At 39.9% G+C, this 24,426-nt stretch overlaps 1 protein-coding gene across 1 annotated transcript; it reads right to left on the bottom strand.

Annotated features, from left to right (window-relative positions):
* Positions 1-21,494: 21,494 nt before the first annotated feature.
* Positions 21,495-23,118, bottom strand: bhlha9 (basic helix-loop-helix family, member a9). Its single transcript, XM_030438605.1, has one exon. The coding sequence runs from the start codon at positions 22,922-22,924 to the stop codon at positions 22,052-22,054; it is 873 nt and encodes a 290-aa protein (XP_030294465.1). The 5' UTR covers positions 22,925-23,118; the 3' UTR covers positions 21,495-22,051.
* Positions 23,119-24,426: the final 1,308 nt, after the last annotated feature.

A 24,426-nucleotide genomic window follows, 5' to 3' on the forward strand; every position in this document is an offset into this window, starting at 1 on the left:
GCTGTGTGCTAAGGTGTCTGCTGATGTTGCATAACTTTTGGTGTGAGATGTGGAGCATGTTAAGATGCTTAAATCACAGTGTGAAGTTCTGACCCCATGCTGTTAGCGTTCAATGCTACATCTCCGTTCACGGAGCTCTGTAATGGCTGGACCAAATTTGTTCGCGTCTTCGGTACTCGCAAGTCAAGGGTAGCTTGAGCAATGAAGCTGCATGTTTAAATCGACCGAAGTTCTCCTTTAAGTTGTTCTTAAGAGGTTCCTTAAGAAAACCCTACGTCAGATTCACCAACTCGTTCGTAAGCCTCAGAATTGTTTGCAGCTGTGTTCTTACATTGATGAAAGCCGCAGGAGCAATATATATGCCATTGTTTTGCGGGCCTTGGATGGAGAAATGCCACGTATAAATAGGGTGGGGGGGGTTACTAATTGATGGCATGTTTCCAATTTACTTGATTTATCTTAAATCATTGGCACATTTAATTTATTTTAGAATTTAAATTCTTTGTAAATTACCAAAAATATTAAATGAATAAATAAATGAATAAATATGACAGAATGATCACTGTAATATTGCATTTTATTGAACTACACAAGAGAAGAAAACACAACCATGCCAACATTTCGGCACTAAAATGTGCGTAGGAGTACTCCTGAGTGTTCGTAGGATTTGTTCTTGCCTAAGAAAAAATCCTAGATAAGAAAAAATTCATGAATGCCACAATCTTCGTAAAACCTTCGTAAGTGGGACTTAAGAACAAATTTGTTCGTAAGAACGGTTCATGAATGAGGCCCAATGTTCTCAATGCTCTTGTTCATGAGTAGAGACCCTAGTGATGCTACGAGCAAAGTTTCATGTTGTGTCGAGCCTTCTTAGTGTTCTAAAAATAGCGATTTTGATGCTAGCATGTCTTGCCCCATGCACTCCCTTTCAAAATTAACGTGCCCAAAACCGAAACTACGGTAAATCTTAAAAGTGCCTCTTTCGTCGTAATTATGCTTTCACACGAAGGTTTGACTCATATTCAATCTCAAATAAAGCCTCGGTTGCTTTTTGGCGAGAGTTTCGCTTTAAACTACATGTAGTTGAACTACATAGCTTAACTACAATTTACTGTAACTTGCTGGTAGTTAAACTGCATTCATATTTTGTGCTGCTCAAGTATTGGGTCTTTTTGGGTCATTTTTTGTAGTTTAACTACTGAATTTACAAACTACAATTTTGGCCAAAAACATCAAATATTTTTGTAATTAAAAAAAGACATATATAATATAAATTTCATTTAATTTTTCTTTGAAAAAAGGCATGAAACATGTCATGCTAAGCCAACGCTGCCTCTGACTGACTTGTCCTGGGAGCACTCAAATGCTTCACAGAGTGGGTGGGTCTTTGTGCCAAGGAAGGCAGAGCTCATATGGCACAAGCACGTCATGGACAACCCTCTCACTATCCCCGATGCACCCCCAAACGCACCAGCCCAACTATGGCCATATTTGAGCATGTACATATTGGATATAGATGCATCTACAGCCACACATGTCACATGTGAGCTCTGCAAGCCGAAAACAGCAAACATTTCTACTTCAAAGAAATCACCAGATGAGTCCCCACAAAATGCTTTCAAATCTCTACCCAAAATGTCCAAAGTGTAAGTGAAGTTCGACACTGGTGTCCCAGCCAGTGCAGCATGTGAGCGGCTTTTTAGTGTTGGTAAAGATGCTTTTAGTGCCAAACAGAATCGGCTGTCTGATAAAAACTTTGAGAGACTGCTCATGTGTCGTGTCAACAAGCGATTCTGCCATGGCATCTAGTTCTAGTGCCTAAGTGTTAGTCCCTCTGAAATTCCTGTGATGTTGACCAAAAATGTTACTTTGAGAGGCATATTTCTGCTGGCATGTGAATTTTTTTGTAGGCGATCATATTTTGTTTCATATACAGCATATGTTGATTTATTTAACGCTGATTTAAATGAGTATAATGAGTATAAGTTGTTGCTGAAACTACTTTTTTTTTACAAACTACATTTCTCCAGGGGTAGAAATGTAGTTTCTTCAAACTACTGCCAGGCTGAACTCAGGCCCGTCGCGAGAAGGCAAGCAAACCAAGCAATTGCTTGGGGCCCCGAGCTGGCCTGGGGCCCCAAGACAACGACTGGTTATGAATAAAATGCAGCGACAAACTGTGTGAGCGCCCCTTTGATAGTCAAAGCAGTAAAGTGCAATGACACTGTTATCAGGATCCCCCTCAAGGGGGCCCCTCTCAGTAGTCGCTGACAGCAGCCAGCCAGCCAGGTTTGTGACCTCTGCTGCCGGCAAAATACAAAACCTCGGCAGTCACATGAAGCGTAATTATGCATCAGGAAGCCAGAAAAGAAAGAAGAGAAAGGAAGAGGAGGATAAGAAAAAACAAGATAGTGTTAAGTGATACATTACACTGGATAAAATAGCTCTACTTGTCTTGTACAATTAGTGTAATTTCGCAGCAGGTAGGCTAGCAAAAAATGTTTATGTTAGCTACCTGCAGTAGAAGGCAGTGTTTTATTTTCTCACTTTGTGAGAACTGAAAAATGTTAATGTGAGTGTGTGTATGTATTTATGTATGTGTGTGTGTGTGTGTGTGTGTGTTTTTGCACATGTTAAAATGTTCAAAATGTTCAAATGTTATGCACAGTATATGCAACAGCAGTATTTGCACTGTCAACATTTTTTTATTATATAAAGTGTGGGTGAACTTAAACTGTATGGCTATGCTGTGGTTCCTGTAGGCTTTGCGTGCGGGGGGGGCCCCCCAGATTCCTTGAAACGGCCCTGGCTGAACTACATGTAGTTTTACAAGCTACGCTTCCAAAGTAGCTTCCCCAACACTGGTTATAATCCATATAAGTCAGCAACAAATGCACTAAAGTCAATACAAACACATACTCAACAATAAATACATACAAGATACAGTAATTCGGTATAAGACAAAAACTGTAATTCAGTGAAACACTAGAAAAACAAGAAACACCAGATCATTCATGACTACATGACTGATCCCTCATCAAAAACTGTTTCAGTTTGAGTTGAAAATGATCCCAGTCAGGATCCAGTGCTGGTTAGAAATGCCACATGTTGATCCCCCAAACAGAAAAAGCTGTTTGTCCAAATGAGGATTTCTGTTGCCTTACCTTACAATCCCCATTGATTGCTCCGTGTTACTGAGCTCGAAACTTTAAGTGGGACCACAAGGTCTCTCAGCACCTAAGGAGCCTCATTATGCAGGCATTTGTAGATGCGGTTAAGATGAGCAAATCTAAAAAAATTACACATGTGATCTTATTGGCTTCCTGTCCAAAACAGTAAATGCTCGATTGTTTATCATCATGACAGACTGTTTGTGACCAAGAGGTTACACCATAACTTAAATGTGAAAAGATTATTGAGAGCATCAAACTATGCGCTGCATACGATTTTGCTTTTTCGACCTGGTCTCCATTTTTAAGATGCTTCGCAAATTTCTGGTGGGAATCCAATATAAGGCATTTTACCTCTGAAACCTGTTCAGTATGTTGCCCATTAATCTTTAAGTCAGCTCAATAACCCGTCATTGTCTATTGAGGAATGAGCCCTGTGCAAGAAAAGCACCTACAGTTTTCTCAACACGGTGCATGAGATGTGAGTTTTCACACATTGCTGATAGACTGTTAATGATAAGACAGCAATCTGGAAATTTAAAATTCACATTTTTGATACTTATTCATTGCCAAATTTGTTGTAGAATAGCAATTGATAGCGACATGACTTACTCACTTACCTACTTACTGTGTGAGGGCTATCAGATTTTCACTACCTGATTCATGGCCAAATGAATTCACGATAACAAAGATTACTGTTATTTGTAGAACATTTGAAAAAAAAAACAATAAAACAAAAGCTATCCTTCAAATTCATTTTTTACTTTGTTTAATGTGTGTTTTGTCGCTTTCTGTCAAATAAAGTAAAGTCAAAATATGAGTGTAGGGAGGTGAAGGGAGTCTGAAACCATGACTGTACAAAAGTGTACAAAAAGAACAATTGCATTTGATGAATAGTGAAAATACAAACCAATAAACTGATAAACAGACGGCCATATATCTGTGGTGGGATGTCTTTTTTATTATTATGGTTATCCATAATACCCATATATCACAGCACCCCTACTGTTTACATTTGTAAAGTAGAGTGTAACTAGTAATCTGTGGCCTATGTCATTTCTAAAGGAACCTTCCTGATACTGCTGGCACATTCTCGGGCTTCTGTCCATCTCTTAAACACTCTGATTGTGAATCAATGTATTTACCAATATCTTGTATGCACTTCTGTAATTTGACAGGTTTTTCAATACATGCATCTGGGTGTCTGCTGGTCTTTTTTTCACGCTCTCCTGTCTTGTAGCGTTTCAGCCTCTCTGTTTTTGAGGCATTTATCACAGAGTGTCACTCTGCTGACACGAGTTAATGTGCTATTTTAAGCCAGATGAAGCTTGTAGTGGCTGATAACACAGTAAATTGCCCTTGTCTTAATGAGCCAGTTATGCACTATTTTGTCATGAACAATCTATTATCTGGAGAGATTTTCCTCATTAGTCCGTTGTGCTTTGTGTAGCATTATTCAGACTTGAATACAGACAGGAATCTGTTTACCAGGGGTGATGTTGACACTTTCTGCTACATCATTTCTTTACTTTATTCTACGTTGATGTAGCATGCACAAAGTCATACTAAGGTATCAGGAGTCACTTCATCTTCATGTTGTTACACTTCAATAGCATAATCAGGGCCTCTTTTACATAACAAATGAACAGTTTAACTATCAAACACTGACCTCTTCACTGTGTTGAATATTTGCCTTCATTTTGTTCACTTCAGACAGCAAAGAGGTTACATTTATTTATTTATGTTGTTTATTTCGGGCATGTCAATTCATACATGAGACGGACCGCCCTCTTAATGCGCGCCAGATCTCTATTCTAATGTTCCAGCATTTTAATTAAGGCTTAATTGTCAACCAATGTTGAGCTGTTAGTGTTCAGAGATTGAAGGATGCATTGAATGTTTGCATGTTGTGTGAATCTACATTTTCACAGTGCATCCTTAAATAAAAGGGTAAAAAAGGACAATACATCATACCTTTTTCTTATAGTGTTCATTATGTCAATAAAATTAAAAGCAATACTGAAAGAAATCCACATTTCAGAAAGCAAGCTCTGTGTTTAATTTTCGAACACCCTCTTTTCACTGGAACAGAATCGTCTTTCTAAAGCCCCAAGCCATCCTTTTACAAGGCAATTGAATTGTCTTTCAGGATCATTGACCAGCAAGCTTACTCTTTCCCAAGAAAACAATTTGACATTTCAATAGAATCAAGCAAGCAAAGCACATTAGTTCTGCTGCATGTACACTTTCAAAGGCAATTACAGAACAACAGAGGCGAAAACTAAAGTGATGAAGCAGGACATCTTTTCCATTTGAAATGTTAAATATATTGCGGTAAGTATTGTTGAAGCTTGACTGTTCACAGGCATGAAACAATGTTGCTTTGTTATTGAGTGAAGGCTCGGTGATTTTGACTGTAATGCAATGTGAACAAACAAAATGACAATAATAAAATTAAATAGTTTATGGGACTGCAACTCAAATTTCCATGGGAGCAGTGCTCATCTTCCCTTAAAAGAGACAAACAAAAGTAGACCTGAGGGCACTGAAAGCTGTGTCCGTGCAGCGGTGAAGTATTGTGTTACAATGGACCTTTGTCAGTCCGGCGTACCTGTCAGTCGCTCGCAGTTTGGTTTGGTTTAGGCAAGAAAACAACTTGGCTTTAGATGGAAATAACTATGTTATTTATGCGACTTCAGTTGGCAGCATTCCTACATTATGTATATAACTTCAGTTACTTAATGTATGTGATGTAACTTAACTAAAGTCGCTTTGTGCTGCCTCCAGACAGCAGTGCCGGTGCACCATCGGTGTACCTGACCACACCTTATTTTAAGACCAACACACCCAGGGGTGCACAGGGGGATACAGGTACATTTGCTAGTCATACCACATGGGCGCTGGGCACGAAAATGATAACTGCTTTGATTTGAAACAGGCAATGCGACTTAGATAGGCATAAGATAAAGTCCTAAAGAAAGTTAAAAAAAATTCTGGGATCCATCCCTCCATCCAAGTTTCATGGAAATCTGTTTAATAGTTTTTTTGTGTAAGCCTGCCTACTGCCCAACCAACGAACAAACAGAGGAGAAGAAGATCTTTCTCCGGATAGTTACATTTTGTTGTTTTAAACGTCCCAGTTAGCCGGCACACAATACAATGTCCCTGGAACTGGCACACCTGAATGGAATTCAGCCATTAATCATGTAACCTTGCAGCTGTGTTTGATGAGGTAAGATGTCTGTTGTGAGGAAGGTCTATAAACAGACCTTCATGAAGCACCGAACCAGCAGCCCACAGAAATAAACAATCCAACGTTGCTCAGGCCCGAGACAGCCAATCAACAACAGGAAACACCTGTGCGACAGCAGAACATTTTCACTGTGGACATTTTGTCATGTCAAAGTACAGGTGTGTCAGTAATTAAACTAACGACAGCTGAATGCCTTTTAGTTGCGTTAGTTTCAGGGTCCTGCAATTGTGCACCATGGCTCACTGTCACACTGTCAAAGCTTACGAATACACCTGAAAACAATAGACTTAACGCTGTAAGCAACACTGATTTGTAACTGTGTTTTCCAACTATGACAAGTCAAAATGTAAAAAAATTAAATAAAATAAAAACCCTATTAAATATCTGTCATCAACACAAACACACAAATACCTGCAAAGACAAATACTGCAGACCAGTTTCTAATCATTAAAAGTAGTAAAAGAAAGAGTTGGTAGAAGAAAAGTCTAAAGTCTAAAAGAAAAAGAAATGAATCTGGAATAGATTATTGTGGTATTCAAATATGAAGAACACAACGTCATGATGCAGCACAGTTAACACAATGCATAAGAAAATGAATAAGCACGTACTGTACACAATTGCTCAAGGTGCATGTACAATTTGAAGCCAATTACCCAACCCACACAACTACCTTACATCAGTAAATTGCAAAACATCATTTGGATGCTGTGGAGTGTTCTAAAGAAGCAATGCACAGTCCTATGAATACTTGATGACATAACAACAGGTTTTACAAACTCACCTTGCAGTACAGATCCAGAAGGACTGCCTCAGTTTGAGAAGGGGGTCGATAAGTAAGTATTCCTTACTTTAAGTCTTTACGGGGAGAGATGTCAGATGCCTGCTGGTAAAAATGGAATTTCACATCAGCCATTTAATTGAATCTGACTGACTTGTAGAACTTTTTTTTAGTTGTGTGGAAACCACTAACAAACCTACAGGAAATGAAAACGTATGACATGCACTTAGATTCACATCACAGATTTCTTTCAATTTTGTTTGCAATAATTGTGTATTAATTTCATGCTCCTTCAAAGAGCTACTATAGATGATTATAAATGCACGAGAGCCCCCCCGATGTTCGCACACCAAATACAGAACAATGTTTGCATATGTAAATGAGGACTAATGGGAAGCTGTTGTGCGAGCATTATTGTCATGGACAATATCTCATAAAGTAAAACGTTTCTAATAATACAATGAACAATACGCTGCATAAATACTTGATGAGGCTGTGATTCAGTAAAGCTGCGTACAAGAACAATAGCAAGTGCATTGTAGGAAGACGCCAGTCTATTCTCTCTGATGTCCCAAATAAATACAGTTCCACATAAAATACTCTAAAGTAAACACGCATTTTTGTCTCGATGATATGCAAATGTCATGTTTTGCAATGTATTTCAGCTGGTGTTCGAAGTGCACACGCGTAGGCCATGGGTCAGATACGAGCTGTATCTTGCTTCTTCTTACATACGTGCAAGGTTTTGGGCCACTGTCTTTCTTTGCTTGAGGGAATAAAGCCACACCTTGTAAGGTGCTTAAAAAAGGGATTCAGTGTGCAGCTGACCAAATGCATTCCCTGTTAACACCAGAAGTAATCTGTACCTTGCTGAAGAGGAGGTTTTGAGGATATGGGATAATATGAGTGAGAGCTGTCAAATAGGCTCACCTGCTGGGTTTGTTTGACAAAAACTGGACCTACTTAACATTAAAACTGAATTAATGAGTCAAAAAAAAATAACTAAATCCATGGACTGCAAGCTTTAGGTAACATTTTGCATAGCCCAGGCTTCTTTTGATACCAGAATGTGAAGGGATTTTATCAAAAACTAATCCATGGAAATGTCATGAGGGGAATGTCTATAGGCTACACCCAAGTAAGCTATTTATTTTTTGCTATCTTTGAAACTACAAGCACAACCTTGTTAAGGAGGTAGTTTAAATAAGATGTGGCTACAGGCTGCACGTAGATCCTCTTCCTGTTGTCCCCCACAGGAAAAGAAACAGCAAAGGGCGCTCACAGCACAGCGTCATCTTCCCAGTCGATATGGATGATAAATTAATTCATTAATTATTTTATTATTATCAAGTTTTTTTTTAAGGCCAACAAGAATACCTGTCAGTCGTCATTGTAGCAAACAAGGTATAATTCAAATGCATTTCTATTTTAATTTTTTCATATATGTGTATAACTTGTACGCAACGTGAAAACAGCGTTAGCTAGTTTAACGACGTTAACTGAAGTGCGCCACAAAAATGTTAGCTAGGTTAATGTTAGTGCTAACTGCTGCAATACAAAATGATAATTACTCACTAAGTCATTATCCCTCAGCTGGGGGAGCTGGGGTTTTATTTTCCTTTCAGCTTTATAAAATTTAATTTATTTATTTTGCTACCATTGTCAAAGGAAGAATGCCGGCATTCAATTCGAACGTCTGTTCGAAATGGTTAATGTTAATGACAACGTTATTTAAAATGTGTTTTCTTCATAAAGTAGCTATCTGATGAACCATAATTAAGGCCAGTGGTAAGCAGTGTTCACGTCATCCATTATTAATAATTCATTTAAGTTATTATCAGAGAGATAAGTCATTTGATTTGATGCTGTGTGTAAATTTACATTAGATTATTGAGTTCACTGATAACCCCACACAATCATGGAGTAATCCCCTGCAGACCACCACTCTATGCATGTCAGGCAAACGTTGATGTTATGATGTTTGGGTTTCATTTTCCTTAACCACACAGTAAATATAAAGCCTGTTTGACTTACCTAACAGAACAAAACTAATCCATCTTCTTCTGACAGTTGGGGCTCAATTCTTTACCTTTATCATATTTTCTCCTTCGGTAATTGCCTTTTCTTTCTATTTCTCAGGCTCAGAAAGGGGAATTGATTAAACTGTGAGTCTCTGCTCACAGGAGGAAAAAAGAAAACCTCAGTCAAAGAAAAATACAGTAAAGCCCCAGAGGCCAAGTAAGTCTGCCATATAATGTATCTTTATCTATGACTAATGACACAAACTCTTTGGTATGCTCGTTACATTCAAGCCCTTTGCTGTCTCTCCCAGAGGACACTAATTTGTATGAGATTGTACAAACATGTATGAAAATCTCTGTTTCCATGGAAGTCATCAGCTCAGGTCCAATATTCATTTGACCTCAGGATGTTGTAGTTCAATCACAGATATTAATTGTCTTCTGTGTGGCTTTGATGAAATGGTTTCAAATAAACGGTTAGAGGGAGCTTTTGGAATACAAGAGGCTGGTCAATGCACGGAGAGCGTGTCAAGGCAGAAACTATGAATTTCATCTTATTTACAACATTGTCTGCCTTTGCATCTTAACCCACGTTTTTTCTCCAAAACCCTCTACAGCCCACTTTCTTCTCTTCTGACACTTCCCTGCCACCCCCTATTTTCACAGAGGCTTTATAAACCAATTTCCCTGGAAAAAATCAATCCATTAGAGGTGGGTTCCAAGAAGGGGAGAAAATTAAATAATTAAGGGTGCAGCAGCAGGAAAAATAGCTGCTGAAATGAGCCTGTCCAAACACTTAACAAGGTGTTGTTTTATATTCCTGAGAGGTCGCCCTATGTCAGGGTACAGATAACCTTTTAAAAGACCAATTTACTTTTTGCAATTATTTAGACCCACTTTATTAACTAAATTACTAGCTTTAAGTAATCTATCCTCTGTGCCCCCCTTAAGTTGTTAAGGCTACACAGGGCTGCACAGCATGCCAATGAATGGACATATTGGAAACATGTCATTTCAGTTAAACAACCAAACTTTAAATTGCAATGGTGAAGTGAAATGTTTCTTGCAAAAATATTCAAACTTAATCTCTTATAACTCCATACGTGTGGGTTGAAATGAAATGAGGCAATAAACAAATTTATACCATGGTCTGGGGGAATACTCGATTCTGATTGGCTGCAGGGTGTCCATTAACCCCTGATATATGGACACCTACTAAGTAGTTCCAGTCAAATTGACTGTTCACCGCTGTAAAATTAATGCGCTAGCTGGTGTATCAAATCTGAATATTATATTTCCAACACTGAGTTCAGTCCGTCAGTCCTTCAGTGTCTTGTCCTCTGAACACCACAGGGTGGCGACTGTAACACACAAGCTGCAGAAAGTTCACTTCCCCTCTAAATTTACTGATACGCGAATAATCTCACAACCCGTTCGCTGTTCAGCTCTCTGCTTCAGGCTACGGCCACAGTAACGTTACACACGGCCGGTAATTTGTTCGTGAAAATCTTGCTATTGATTTAGGGTCAATGACATGACTGGTTAGCTAGCTAGTCTTGTCAGCTAGCATACTGTCAAATTATATTTACTGTTTGTCATCCGTGCGCAATGTTATTGACTTTGATACTTGCTAGCATAGCGTTAGCTTGCTGGCTCATCGCTGAGCGGACTAGAATATCTCGCGTTGCCAAGTCGTATCTATGGTCCATCCTATTTACTGGAGGAGTGAACAACGTCTCCGTTGCATAAGAATCATACGGGAGAGTAATGATTGTTCCAGGTATTAGTCAAACCCTCAGGCGTTACCAGGGAAACGAAGTTATGGCTTGTGAAAAACTTTATATTTTGATTGTAAAACGCATGAAAATGTAAATTAATGGTCCGAATCCGCTGCGCGTCGGACGGTTCTTAGGCCTCCGCGTCATCCATTAACTCCTGTTTATGGACACCTCGTCGGGTATTATCCCTTACATAACACACCCTGACATCTGTCAGAGCAAATGATTGTATTTTAGTAAATTGTGTGAAATTAAAGTACTCTATTGAAAATGTCAGCTGCTGACAGCATCTCAAAATCCATTCGGTGTGGGCTTGTGTTTATTGACCTTTGAGTTAATAGGCAGTGGACTGGGGGAAAGGGGCGCGTAGACATGTACAATCTGTCAGAGGGTGAGGTTAGCTTGTGAAATTGAAGTTCTCCTCAGTTTGTTGAAATAAATGCCTTGTGAAGTTTCTAACCTGCAGTGCACATTTGTGTATGTTAAAAACACAGAAGGAGGAGAAGCAGTCACAGGAGGTTTTTTTCCCTTTTTTTCAATTAACTGAACACACTCACAGCTACATGTTTTCACCTCTCTCATCAAAGGTACTGTGTCACAGGACAGATCAAACATTTCCTCGAGAACTCCACAATCCATGGCGCCTGAAACATGACCAAGTGTCGTTGACATTACCCATCTATTCAGCCTGGCATCTTGACTAATGATGTTAGAGAGCACCTGGAGAAATGACATCCATCTTGACATTCTTGAGGTGAGGCAGAGAAAGAGGAAGAGGAAGTCTTGTTTTCTTGTGTGTTATGTCCACTTGTATGTGTCTGTAAGCAAAGCAATGATTGTGTGCCTGCTTGGCAAGCCTTGTAAAGTAACTTGCTAATATGATAAAACAGTAATTCTACTAGAGGGCTGCACAGTTGATTGAAATATTATTGAAATCCCAATGTGGTTAAGTGCAACATCCAAATCACAAGAAACCCCAACTTCATTCTTTGGCCTTTTCATGGCTCTATTTATAGGACAGCTTTGAGAGATGAGAGGAAACAGGAGAGAGAGAGAGGGAGAATGACATGCAGAAAGGTCACAGGTTGGACTTGAACCCCGGGGCCACTGCTGCAACAACACAGCCTCTGTACATGGGACACATGCTCCACCAACTACAATAAAACAGCATTATAATAAAGTACTGTAGTGCTGCTGAGATGCCCTGGTCTACATATCTTGTTCTCCAGACATAAGAAAACATGATGTTTCACGTCATGATTTAGTAGTTTTTCAGAAAATGAAAATTGTGACGTAAAAATAAAATGATAATTCCCAGTTACGGTGAATCATATCACAATTGCAGAATTTTTCAAAATAATTGCAAGTGATTTTTTTTGGCCATATTGTGCAGCCCCAACTACTACTACTGTCATAGTCATGACAATTTACAATAGCTGTTTGAAACATTTGATTAAAGTGCTATAAATTTAAAGCAGCCACTACATCATAGTAACAGTCATTTAGTACTAATACTTTTTTGAGAACAACAGCACATATCTACTGCATGTCAAAACAAAAACACCACAGGCTTTGAAGCTCACTGAGCAGCTCAGCAGCCTCTTTGTACTAAACCTAATTGAAGCCAAGTGAACAGAGCTCAGGCCTACTGGGATATGGACAAATCAAAGACTAATGAACAGAGCACAGGCCAATATGGACAAACCACAGCCTGATACCAACCCTTACTCTTCAGGACAGACAAGTGCTTTTTTTTTTTTTAAATTACTTACTGTGCACTGGGGAAGGCCAACTCAGTACACATGTGTTTGTTTTAATGACATCTGTTTGTACATGCTTTCACAAACAGCTTCAGCAGTAGAACCAGTTGGTGGAGGGTTTTTTATTCATAGGCCCTGAAGATTATCATATACCTTCTATAGATATGTGAAGCTCCAAGAAAAGTACAGTCCTCCTGCATAGTCAACCTGTTCTGGGTTTTTTTGTATCTTAAACACAAAGCCCAAATCACAAATCAAAACACACAAAAAAAATATCTTCATCTATCTTCATCACATACAGTATGTAGTAAATCACTACAAATACAGACACACAGGGAAATTGAGAAAACAAAAGCCAATACTAAAATGTAAGAAGTGGTAGATCATTAAAGAATGCAGTGAATTTCTGTATTTGTGTGTATGAGTTGTTTGTGTTTTCAACACATTTTTTTTGCTGCATATAATTTAAATAGGTGAATTTGTCTGGGTATGTTTTTGCAGTATTTTCTCTGCCTGCTGCAATTGGATGTTTTCTAAAGTTGCTGTGCATTGGGGTCTCAGGACCACCATTGCATTGTGCAGGATTACACATTCAAATTTAGTGTTCCCATTATTACTGACAATTCTGAATAGCTTCTCTTGTACAGCGCAAGCGATTACTGCTTTTGCTGAGAGGGCTCAACACAGAGATCTAAGGAGTTTCAGTCGGGACGCAGACATTTTGAAAGACACAGCAGATGTTTTTCAGACTGTGCTTTTGTCAGATTCTCTCGTTGCATTTATGATGCAGCCTTAATTGGAACAGAGTGTCCTCGGAGCTGAATTTGAAGAGGAATCAATTGGTGAGCTGAATGCACCAAACAGAAAGAAGGGGGGAGTTAGACAATACAAAAGAAATGTTTACATACTGTATAAAAATACATAGCCCGCACCGAATAAATAGACCAAACAGGAGATAAAATACTCTCTCTCTCTCTCTCTCTGTGTGTGTGTGTGTATGTGTGTGCACATGCGTGCTTGTGGGTGCGCATGTGCCTCTAGATGAATATAGCTAGAATAGTAAATGTCATCAAATTTCCCTGCCCCTGGTTATTTCCTGCTGCATATCAACAGAAGGCTGAGGAGCTTTTTTCCATCTCAAAGCAGATAAACAACTTGTACTGGCAAATGAAGAGAGCCGGGATTTAATGAAAAGGCAAAGATGCAGGTCATAGGACCGAGACAGAATCAAAGCTACAGACTACGTTAGGGATTGGCTTCACTATTTCAAATTCATAAACCAATGGCCTTTTCACCTTGATGTTGAATACAGTCCCTCTGATCTCACAGCCAGGACTGCCATCCTCCATTCTAAGTTTATCCCTGTGTGTCTGTGACCTCAATGTCAGCCAAGCAAGTTATCCACGGTGGATTGGTACATGTGTCACCTTTCTGCTCTCCTGCCACAGTCAGCCAAGGCTCAACTACACAATTGCTGCAAGTTGTTGCTTTGTGGCATTACAGGCCTCAAGGTTATCTATTGCTTTATTTCCTCTACCCACATCTTTTTCCAGTTCAAGATGCAGGATAACATAATTACCTTTCATCATAATAGCTTTAAGCTCGGGTTGTTATGTTATATTGGAAGCATTTGTCATGTATTTGTGCTGATGTTTGTCTGATTGTGCCATTTGCAGTCCCCTCCAAAACTATTGGAACAGAGAGGACAGTTCCTTTATTTTGGCTGTACACTGAATTGTTTCGCAGATTAGCTTGTGTGTTTGGGGTCATGAGCAGATCCTTCCTCTCTCCACACCTTAGCCTTTCCATCACTTCGGTAAAGGTTATTTTTTGTCTCATCAACTTATGAGCCTCGCCTCCTTGCAAATTCCGATCTGGCCTTCCTATACTTATTGCTAATGAGTGGTTTGCACCCTCTGGTGTGACCACTGTACTTTTGTTCCCGAGTCTTCTGCAAACAGTGGATTGTGATACCTTCACTCCTGCCCTCTGGAAGTTGTTGGTGCTGTCACTGACAGTTGTTTTAGGGTTTTTCTTTACAGCTCTTGCAATGTTTTGTTATCAACTGCTGATGTTTTCCTTAGTCTACCAGTTCGACATCTGTTGCTGAGTACACCAGTGGTTTCTTTCTTTATTCTCCAAATGGTTGTACTGGCTGTGGCCAATGTTTGTGCAATGGCTCTGATTGATTTTCCATCTTCTTTCAACTTCAAAATTGCTTGCTTTTCTCCCATAGACAGCTCTCTGGTCTTCGTGTTGGTTACACCTTTTTAACTATAAATGCAGCCTGCAAAGGCAAAACCCAGTGCTGAAACTGAGAGTAGACATTCAGCCTATTTATTGTTTGAATAGTCAGTGTAATAGGATACATCTGGGCAGCAAAAAAACACCTGTCAATCACATGTACCAATTATTTTGCTCACTTGAAAAATTGGGTTCAAACAAAAGGTACTATCTTCTAAGTGTTTTAACAGATCTAGATGTTAATACCCAGAAATGGATGCTGACACTCAAATCTCTCATAATCATTTTTTGATGTCAAACCAAAATGTTATAAGTGGACAGCAAAAATAAAGGAATTGGCCTTGCTGTTCCAATAGTTTTTTTTTAGACTGTATGTATTTATTGGACTTCAAAAGCTACGAGAAGCTTTTTTAGTTGAACATAGCAAACTAGTCGCTCAGTCACATCTCTGAGCAGATGATCAAGAGCTTCAGAGCAGTCAGTTTTGTCAGCCAGTGTGTGTTGGGGTCGACTGGGGTTTATACTGTATGAACTCAAGAATCAGTTTGGTCCACAGTGGTGATGTGGCATCAGGTGAGTTCATGTTTCAGAGCTAGCTGTAGTTAACAGGGGTGAAGCGCTTAGTAGGCATCTGCTTCAGAACTGCTTGCTGGATGATCGAGCAGCATTGGAGAGCCCCTTCCTCCCACGCTGTTCTTTCTGTGATGGCTGGCCTTTCACTCTGCCATGGGTAGTGGCCTTCAATTGCTGGGGTCGTTTCTCAGCAAAAGTAATGTGTTACATATTACTCATTAAATTGAATTACTCATTTGTACGTTTAAACAATCATTTGTTACAGTAGTGTTTCCATTATTTGTTGTGTTAATCCAGAGCATCCCCCTGAGATTGAGATAAGGTCGCACAAGATCTTTAATTTTTTTCTTTTCCAACAAATCCTACCTTAAAAGAAAAACCCTAAACCAAACAGCAGAGGGAAGGTGAAGCCATGAGTAGTATAGGAAACCGATGGTGGTGATGGGTTGAAGATGATGGCAGGAGATCCAGGTGATGAGGTGAATTCTGTTAAACTCGAACTGAGCACTGGATATCACGAACTGGATGTGGATTGGGTGGAGGAGGAAGATTTTGCACTGAGACAACAGCTGACAACAGCAGGGTGGAGAAAAAATTTAAAGGGTTGTCAGCAACGCCGTGAATGGTTGATTTGATCTTGGCAAAATCTGGTTGGTTTGACTAATGGAGTAAACGTCCATATTCAGCTGATTAAGAAGTGTGGAGAGTTTGTGAATTATTAAACAATAAGATAGTCTTCCTGACTGAACTTGTGCTGAGCTTCATTAATTGGCTCCAAATAACTCTTAATAAATAAATCAGAGACAGGCCTTTCTTACATGACAAAGAAATATTTCACTGCTGGAAAGATGACCCTTGTATAAAACTGGGCTGGCCATACAGTCGAAAAAAACAAATATATCTGAAATTGGTGCCGCGTGACCAGAGAAAACAGAGATAAAGGGCTGTCGTATTCCCCTTAACACAAAAGCTAGAAAACCTACAACAACCAGAATGCACTGCACTGCACATGCCCAATAAACTCTCCTAATGATGGTGACTGCAAGTTGGACTGGGCTTGTTTTTGGCTCAGAGGCCATTTTGAAGCAGGAAACAGTGAGGTAACAAATACATTTAGGTGAGAAATAGACAGTGATCAACATCATGGTTCATATTTGATCAGCACTGCCCTGTTTCACTGTATGATCTTGAGTTCTTTCAGCTTCAGTTTTCACAATACAGGAACAATATGGTGGCAAATTTCTGAAAGCATTTTAAGTTAGAAATACACAGTGTAGTCACAGGAACTTACAGTTTATCCGCGCTGCTCGATCACAGTATGATTGGAGTTTGACAAGAAGCCCCATCACTCAATCTTGTGGATCTGTAGTTGCAACAGTCCTAAAATCCCCCAGATGACACGTTATGCGTCATTTGGCAAATTTCTGCTGAAAAAATGGAGAGAGATTTAATGTTGTTCATTTGCATATACCACCGACATTGTAGTGATACAAAGCTGGTTGAACATTGGCAAAATTCCTGTGTAAAAGGAAACAAAAAAGTTTAAAAATCATAGGAACTGCCATCTGAAGAGGTCAAACATTCTGAAACAAACAGACTCGAGTTGCTTGCTCAATAAACCATGGCTTTATAGTAGACTAGTCCAGTTTATCTGACGTGTTTATCAATAAAGCCGTGGTTAAGCCTCATTAGGAGGTGTCTCTCAAAACGTGTATTCATCCTCAAAAGTCAGCACCAATCTGCCCAGGCTGACAAGCCTCTCTGTGAGCGCACTAGACGGCATCCCTGTGTTGAATTTAAGGATATTGCTCTGCAAACATGAAAAGGCAGTTTGATATTTTTTTTATCCGTCCATTATATAGATAGTTGCCTATGTAACACAAGTACAAATGTAGTTATTTGATTAGTTATCCCCAACACTGGTGGCCATTTGCAACAGGTGTACAGATCAATACATTCTAATAAATAAAAAGCAAATAGGGTTAGAAGTTCATGAATTGGATCCAGGATCAAGTCATTCTTTCTCCTGCTGTCCAGGCAGGGCTGCCCTTCAATGTAATTAGATTGAATATAGATTTAGATTTTTCAGAAAATAAAGTTTGACAGTGATCACTGTGCGCCCCACAGCTGCCTGTTGCACTCTAGATTGTGTATTAGAGGAGTAGCATAGAGGAGAAGAGGAGCAGTAGAGAAGTTAGGTGCTGCTGCACCCTTTCAAAGCACAGAGGAAGTGACTAATCAGTGTATCCAGACTCTCTCACAGACTTGTAACAGACCAGTAAAGGACATCATTATGGCTGTTGCCATGCTGAGATCATCCTCTTGTGCATGTTGAAAATAGTAGTTGCTTATGCCTTTGAAGTTCAGAGTACAGTTCTAATGTTTTCATATCAAACACTGAATTATGCATACACGTATGTATGTATCATTACTAATAATACAAATGAGTTTTGTCAGTGTTGCAGAATGTTATTTTCCTTTTTAATGTAATCTACAACATTGTTTTCCCTGGCTTTGCATCCGTGTTTTGTTTTACTTCGTCTGACATGAAATTTTTTGTGGTGCAGCTTTGTGACAGAGAGGGAATAGTCCAGGGAGAATGTGTTACTAAACTGAACAAAAACAGAATAATTGGCTGCAATATTTTCACCTGCCCAGGCATGGCACTGCAACATCAAATAAGCCCTTGTAAACAAGCTGTTCAATCTCTACAGCAGACATAGTTGTTTGCATCCTTACGTAAAACTGTGGCAGGGGGTATGTGTACCTGTATGTAAACTATGATAATGAACTCACCTGCACAACAGTCACATTTTAGCCTTTTATTTGTTTTTCCTTTTTTTTGTTTTCAGGTTGAATTCAGTCGGTTTTTGTTCCTACCACTTTACTGAATATTTGCCTCCACCTTGTGTTCAGTAGTGCAACTGCTTTGAAATCAAATCAGATCAGTAAAACAAGCTGCATCTTGTCTCTCTTGTCAAAAGAAAAGGGCAGATAACACCTGAGAGTTTTCTATTTTATTACAGATAGAAGCAATATAAACGAGAAAACCAACAAGAAAATATGCAGAAGTTGGTCTACAAATTGTCAAACGAAAGTTAGGACTCTTCTGTACATGTTCAGCCTAGTATAGTTGGTTATCCAGAGAATGTCTTCTTTTCACTTGTGAAATTAACTTTGTGCATGTAAATGTAACATTATTCTAAGAAACAAAGCGACGATTATCAATCACCCTTGTTCATAATGTAGTAACAGGGCTATAGGGTCACTGATCCAGTTGGTACTGCTCATCCTGAACAATTTATATGTGTGATAAGTTTAATTCATGAATAGATATAGTCTTTAACCTTTCGGACCCCTAATGATTTTATTACGTAACCGATGTGGACATTGCTATTGTTCCTAAGCTGTTCCTGAGTAAGTTGTAATTAAAAACCAAATAAGTTATTTACATTTTTGTTTTACCCATATGAAGAGGTCTTGTGAAATACATGACAGCCGAATTTCAAGTATATGCCTTTAACTAAGCATCGTTGTGTGGTTGGTGAGTTCCCAGATGCATATAACTTAATGTCAGACAGTAAGTAATAAATCAGTCATAATGTGTTTGTACATGTCATGGGAATAAAATAAAGTCTGTCAAATTGTGTCCTCTGGCACCTTCACTTCCTTCACCTTCACCAATGATGTCATAGCAGCATAATGTGTTTGTTTGTGCTTGTGTGTGTGTGTGTGTGTGTGTGCTTAGGGAGCAGGGGGTGGGCACAGTATGTAGAGCATCAACATGCATCTTCACTCTGAAGGCTGACTCATCCCCATATATCATGCAAACACACCCTCATGTCTTGGCATCATTTCTCTTGTGTTTGCTTGTTTTCTTTTCCATCAGCTTCGCAGTTGAGGGTGTAAAGGAGGCAGAACAGTCTGAACAAAAGGTGCATCACTGTGCGGCTCACATGTCAGAGAAGTGAGGTAAATCCTCAGGTGAGTCACAATTCAACATGGAAGTTGACCTTTTAAAGTGCTTTTCTGCACAGAGGCCCGACAAAGTAATGTGATTTTTCTCTGCGTGGACCAAATACTTCTCACAAACATGTAAATAGCTTATACATGTATTGTTAATACACAGTGGGACAAAACAATGATTAATGTCATTCTTTAGAACATTTTTAAACTGCATAATATGGTTTCACAATCATATTAGAAAACAATAAGCAGTAAACTCTCATTTTAAGGTTTCCGAACCCAATTATTTGTTGTTAATCAATTAACCAATTAACCACACAGTACTTAGATCTAACTACGTTTAAACAGTCACTTCTTACATGACTTTAATTATATATGGGAAATGGTGTCACTCTTCAATGCAAATCTAAACTCATTTTAATATAACTTTTTTTGCAATTAATTAACAATTCTGACAATTAATTTACAGATGTAATTTATTGGGTGTTTTTAGTTTTTTTCTTGTATAAAATTCACAGTGACAATAATCTAAAATCTTTTCAATCCTCCTTTTCTGTTGGCAACTGTTTTTTGGAAACAAAGAGCCAGGCTTTTTGCAGTCTTATTGACATGATGTGGAGTCTCTCTGTAAAATAAACCAGCGACAAAACTACAGAAAATTGTGTTTTCAGTGGAATCGCACGTTGCTTACATCCCACTTTCACTCTGGAGTCTCTTGAGGACCCAGGTGGGTAGGATCAACTGGCACCAGAGTGAGTCGATATCTGTTTTTGTGCCAAAGAAGGAGGAGGAAGAGACATGCCGTCATGTGCTGTCAGCCACACTCGTCTCTCACTGGTGAGTCAAGGTTTTCTAGTGATTCACGTCTGTAAAGAAGCTGAACGACGGCTCAGCTGTAGACTCTGCCGTGTTCTCACCACCTATATCCTCCTCTTCCTATCATTTTACTCCTCCTTCCCATTCATCTCTTTGTCCGTATTCCCTTTCCTTCCTGCCTGCTAATTGTTGTTGTACCACACTATTTATTTCTCCACCAAGCCTCCAGTAGTTCTCCCCAGGCTAACTCTTTTCAGCAGCGTCTCGAGGCCCTTGTTGGGAGACCTCCAGGATGTTCAAAAAAGTCTCACACACCCAATTCCACCTGCGGGCCAGTGCAGCCCGACAGGGGATTTCACCTCGTTGATGACGGGGCAGAGTCTTCCTTCCTGAGCCCACATAAATCTGTCGGTTGGTTCGTCCTATAGTCTGATATTAAAGCTGTTTTCCATGACATGCTGCTCAGCAGGGGAGGGAAAGCTGTTGTTGACTAACATGAGCTAGGTGACTAGGGGGGAAAATTGTGGTTATAATTTACTCAACTTGATCAGCACACAGAAAAACTGATGTATTGTAGTTACTAGTAATGATGTCACTTGCCAATTTGTTGCAGATCAGAGTTTTTACTTAATTTTACTTCTGCGCAGAAAGCAAAAAGCCAAGAAAAGCATATTCAGCTAGACATAATTTCCATACCCCTCTACTGCTTATTGAGGTTTTCGGCTCACATAACACAAACACTGACAGTGTTGTCCTTCTCCCTGTCGACCCATGCTTTTATTTTTCTGTGTTAAAAGCAACTTGGCTTCTCTTCTCACAGAAAAATGACAAGAATGGGCTTGTAAGGACATTTTTCAACTAAGTGAAGGACCTCTGTCATCTCAGACTCAGAGTAGTAGAGGCTACCAACCCTAGGCTATAATCAAACCACACACACACACCCATGCATGCACACATGCTCACATGGACATGCATGCACACAGCATTTGTAAAGCAAAGTGTTGCGAAAGTGCTGTATGAAAGTCCTAAGAAACAAGGGATTGCAGCTAAACATTTTGTCATGAAAGTAAGTATAACAGGAATCATATAATTTTAACATTTAATTTTGATGTTCAGAAAATGATGTACAAACAGCCATGACTTTTTATGAGATACAAAGAATAAATACATGAACAAATTGGGTTTTAATACCATTTCCATAAGATGCCCACTTCTTGAAATAAATCATAGAGTAATAGTGAGTTACATAACAGTATAGCGCATATGTAAGCTGTCACATCTTTGTTGATTATGCCACTAACTGCTCCTCTTCTTACTCTATTTGCATTTCCTTTTATTATCACATATGTAGCAATGCATAATCTTTTCCAACAGTTTTTGCAGAAGCACAAAACAGCTGAGCAACTAGAACACAATTTTGTGGGTGTATTATCTACAGCAGACATTGAGACATTCATTTGAAATTTGAGATCAAAATACATTTCACAATATATACATCATTCTGCAGTCTCAGCATTCTGCAGTCTCTGTAATTGCACTTTTTCATATATATCTGTTAACAAGAGAGTTTTACTGTAATACTGAGTTGATTGCAACAACAGAAGCACAAAAACAGTTTCCTCCCTGAGGTCACTCATCAGTCCACTGGCATTATCAGCAGTCTTTAGGGCTCACAGCGGTGGGTGTACCCTATTACAGTATGTCAGAGCACAGAGATAGGTTGTGCTCCGGTTCCTGCAGGTAGCTCACCTGCCAGGGAAGCCCCAGAGCTGGAGAAGGCTCCACAAAAGTGTCCATGTATCTCTGAGGGCAGGAGGCCCACATGCCTGGCTGGTACCCCAACCCCTCACCCACCTGAGGGTATCGAAGAGGACTGGGCGGATGGTCACGGGGACTGCCGCAGTGTCCATGTGAAGCATAAAGTTGTCCCTCAGTGGGATAACAAGGGTAATGAGGTGAGGGCGGACAAGATGTCATAGTGTTATCCATGTAGACGTGTGGCTCCTTGGGCAGCCTGTGCATATGAGGCCCTTGTTGTGGCTGCATCTGGTGAGAGATGGACGCGTGCCAGGGGATATAGCTCTGGTGCTCCAGTCGAGGGACCGTTACCCTGGTCTGCTCAAGTTGAGATGTTCCCATTGTAACTGGCGCCACAGATGACCTATTGCACTCACGATGGGTGCAGGGCTTGCTGGGCGGGTTTGAGTTCAGGAATACTGAGAGAGCAGAGATGCGGTTAATGGCCCTCTGCAGTGTAGCGATCTTGGAAAGCCGTTTACCACTGAGGTCATGGTTCAGAGCAACACGTAGAGCATTAAAGGCCTGGTTGTAGTCCATGATGCGTTTTCGCTCGCGGACATTAGCAGCCATTCTTCGAGCTTTTGAGCGGACTGGACGATTGCGCTTCTTGGTCTGGCCTTCCTCTGGGTCACTCGGGCTGCTGGTGGAGCTCTCACTGTCATGGAAAGATGCCTTTGGACTCTCCTCGTCTTCCCCTTGGTCCAGCACGCCAAGCTCCAGCTCTTCCTCAGAGAACTCTGATCCAGCAACACTGCTGCAGCTCATTGTGTCAACAACACGGACACTAGACAAGTCTGCGTAAAACCTTCGCGCGTGTTTTGTAGTTGTCACGAATAGTCTATATTGTTGTAGTCTGTGAGGCTGCTGCGACTAACGGACATACTCCCTGAGTGCTCCTCAGCTTGCTTTGTGGGGCTGTCGGTGTTTGCTGCTGTGCCGACAGCCCAGGTATTCTCCTCCTCTGACTCCTCTGGTGCCTTGTGATTACTTGTACCTCAACAAGACAGGTTGGCCTGCTTTTTAAAGCTCTTGAAGTCACATGGTACAGTCACCTGTGAGGAATGATGCACTCTCTCTCCCTCTCCAGGTTTATGGGCACCCTCTAGGCAAATGGCACTGTCACCTCCTCCTCCTTCTCTGACTCTCCCTCATATCCCTTACAGGATCTTACAGAAACATTTCAACACTTCACGTCAGTGTATAACGTACGCAAGACATACTAATTATTTGGAAATAGCAATTAACTTTACACTTCCTTTAACACCTTTAAAGAGGATTTAATTCTGTTTTTCACCCTGTAACATAGCTATAATGCCAGACTCCATGAGTGCTCCAGACTTTCCATGAGGCTGTAGAGTTTTGTAATGTTAGTTTATGCTCCTTTCTTCTTCCCGTCATCACAATGCCTTTCTTCACATAGAAGAACAACCAAGCTACTCAGACTGAATCTCCGACAAAACAATTATTTAATTCTTTGCACAGAATGTAGGCGGCTTACCTTTTACCATCATTAGCAGGGAAGTGATATTCATCTTAATTTTCTGTGAATAGTTTCAAGGACATTTATGACAAATTGCACATTTATCCAAGTGGTCTAATCTGTTTTACACATTTCCCCTTTTCTCAGGTCTGGAAAGAGAGGAACCTTCTTATCTACCGTAGGTTAGATTTGTCCTTGCAATTAGCTGTCTGTAGAGTGGCGATTCTCCCTCTCTGTCTCTCTCTGCGCAGGTTTAAGGGCCATGTAATTTAGAGTCGCTTCCCTGGAACCTATCCCCATAAATCAGGCCTGGGCAGCACCTCAGGACAAGAGCAGAGAGAGCACTAGACTTCAAAGAGAGAGAAAAAACAAGAGCAAATATTTTACAATTAGAACCTACAATTGCTGCTGGTAACACTATCGATCTTTCATAATCTTTTGCATTTTGATTAGATTTAGGCTGTTAATACACTGAAAAACGTGTGAAATTATTTTATTAAAACTTGTAAGGCGATGGGTTTCATGTCACTTTCAAAACAAAGACATACTAGATACTGAATTGAAAAAGGCTTGCTTTTATTTACATCTCCTACTACTCATGATACAAAATAGCTTCTAATTGAGGAATATAAAAGGGGAAAGACCTGCATCCAGATGAAACATCTATGAGTCAGATATCGTGGTGGATAGTGAAAGGTGATTGCACTGACCTTTAGCTAGGCTTCTGGCCAAGTGCAATAGGTCAGGTAACTAAAGGGTAGGCCTCCAGACGCTGAACTGGGGGTCG

This window comes from Sparus aurata, chromosome 13 (genome assembly GCF_900880675.1).
Source record: "Sparus aurata chromosome 13, fSpaAur1.1, whole genome shotgun sequence".
Lineage (NCBI taxonomy): Eukaryota > Metazoa > Chordata > Actinopteri > Spariformes > Sparidae > Sparus > Sparus aurata.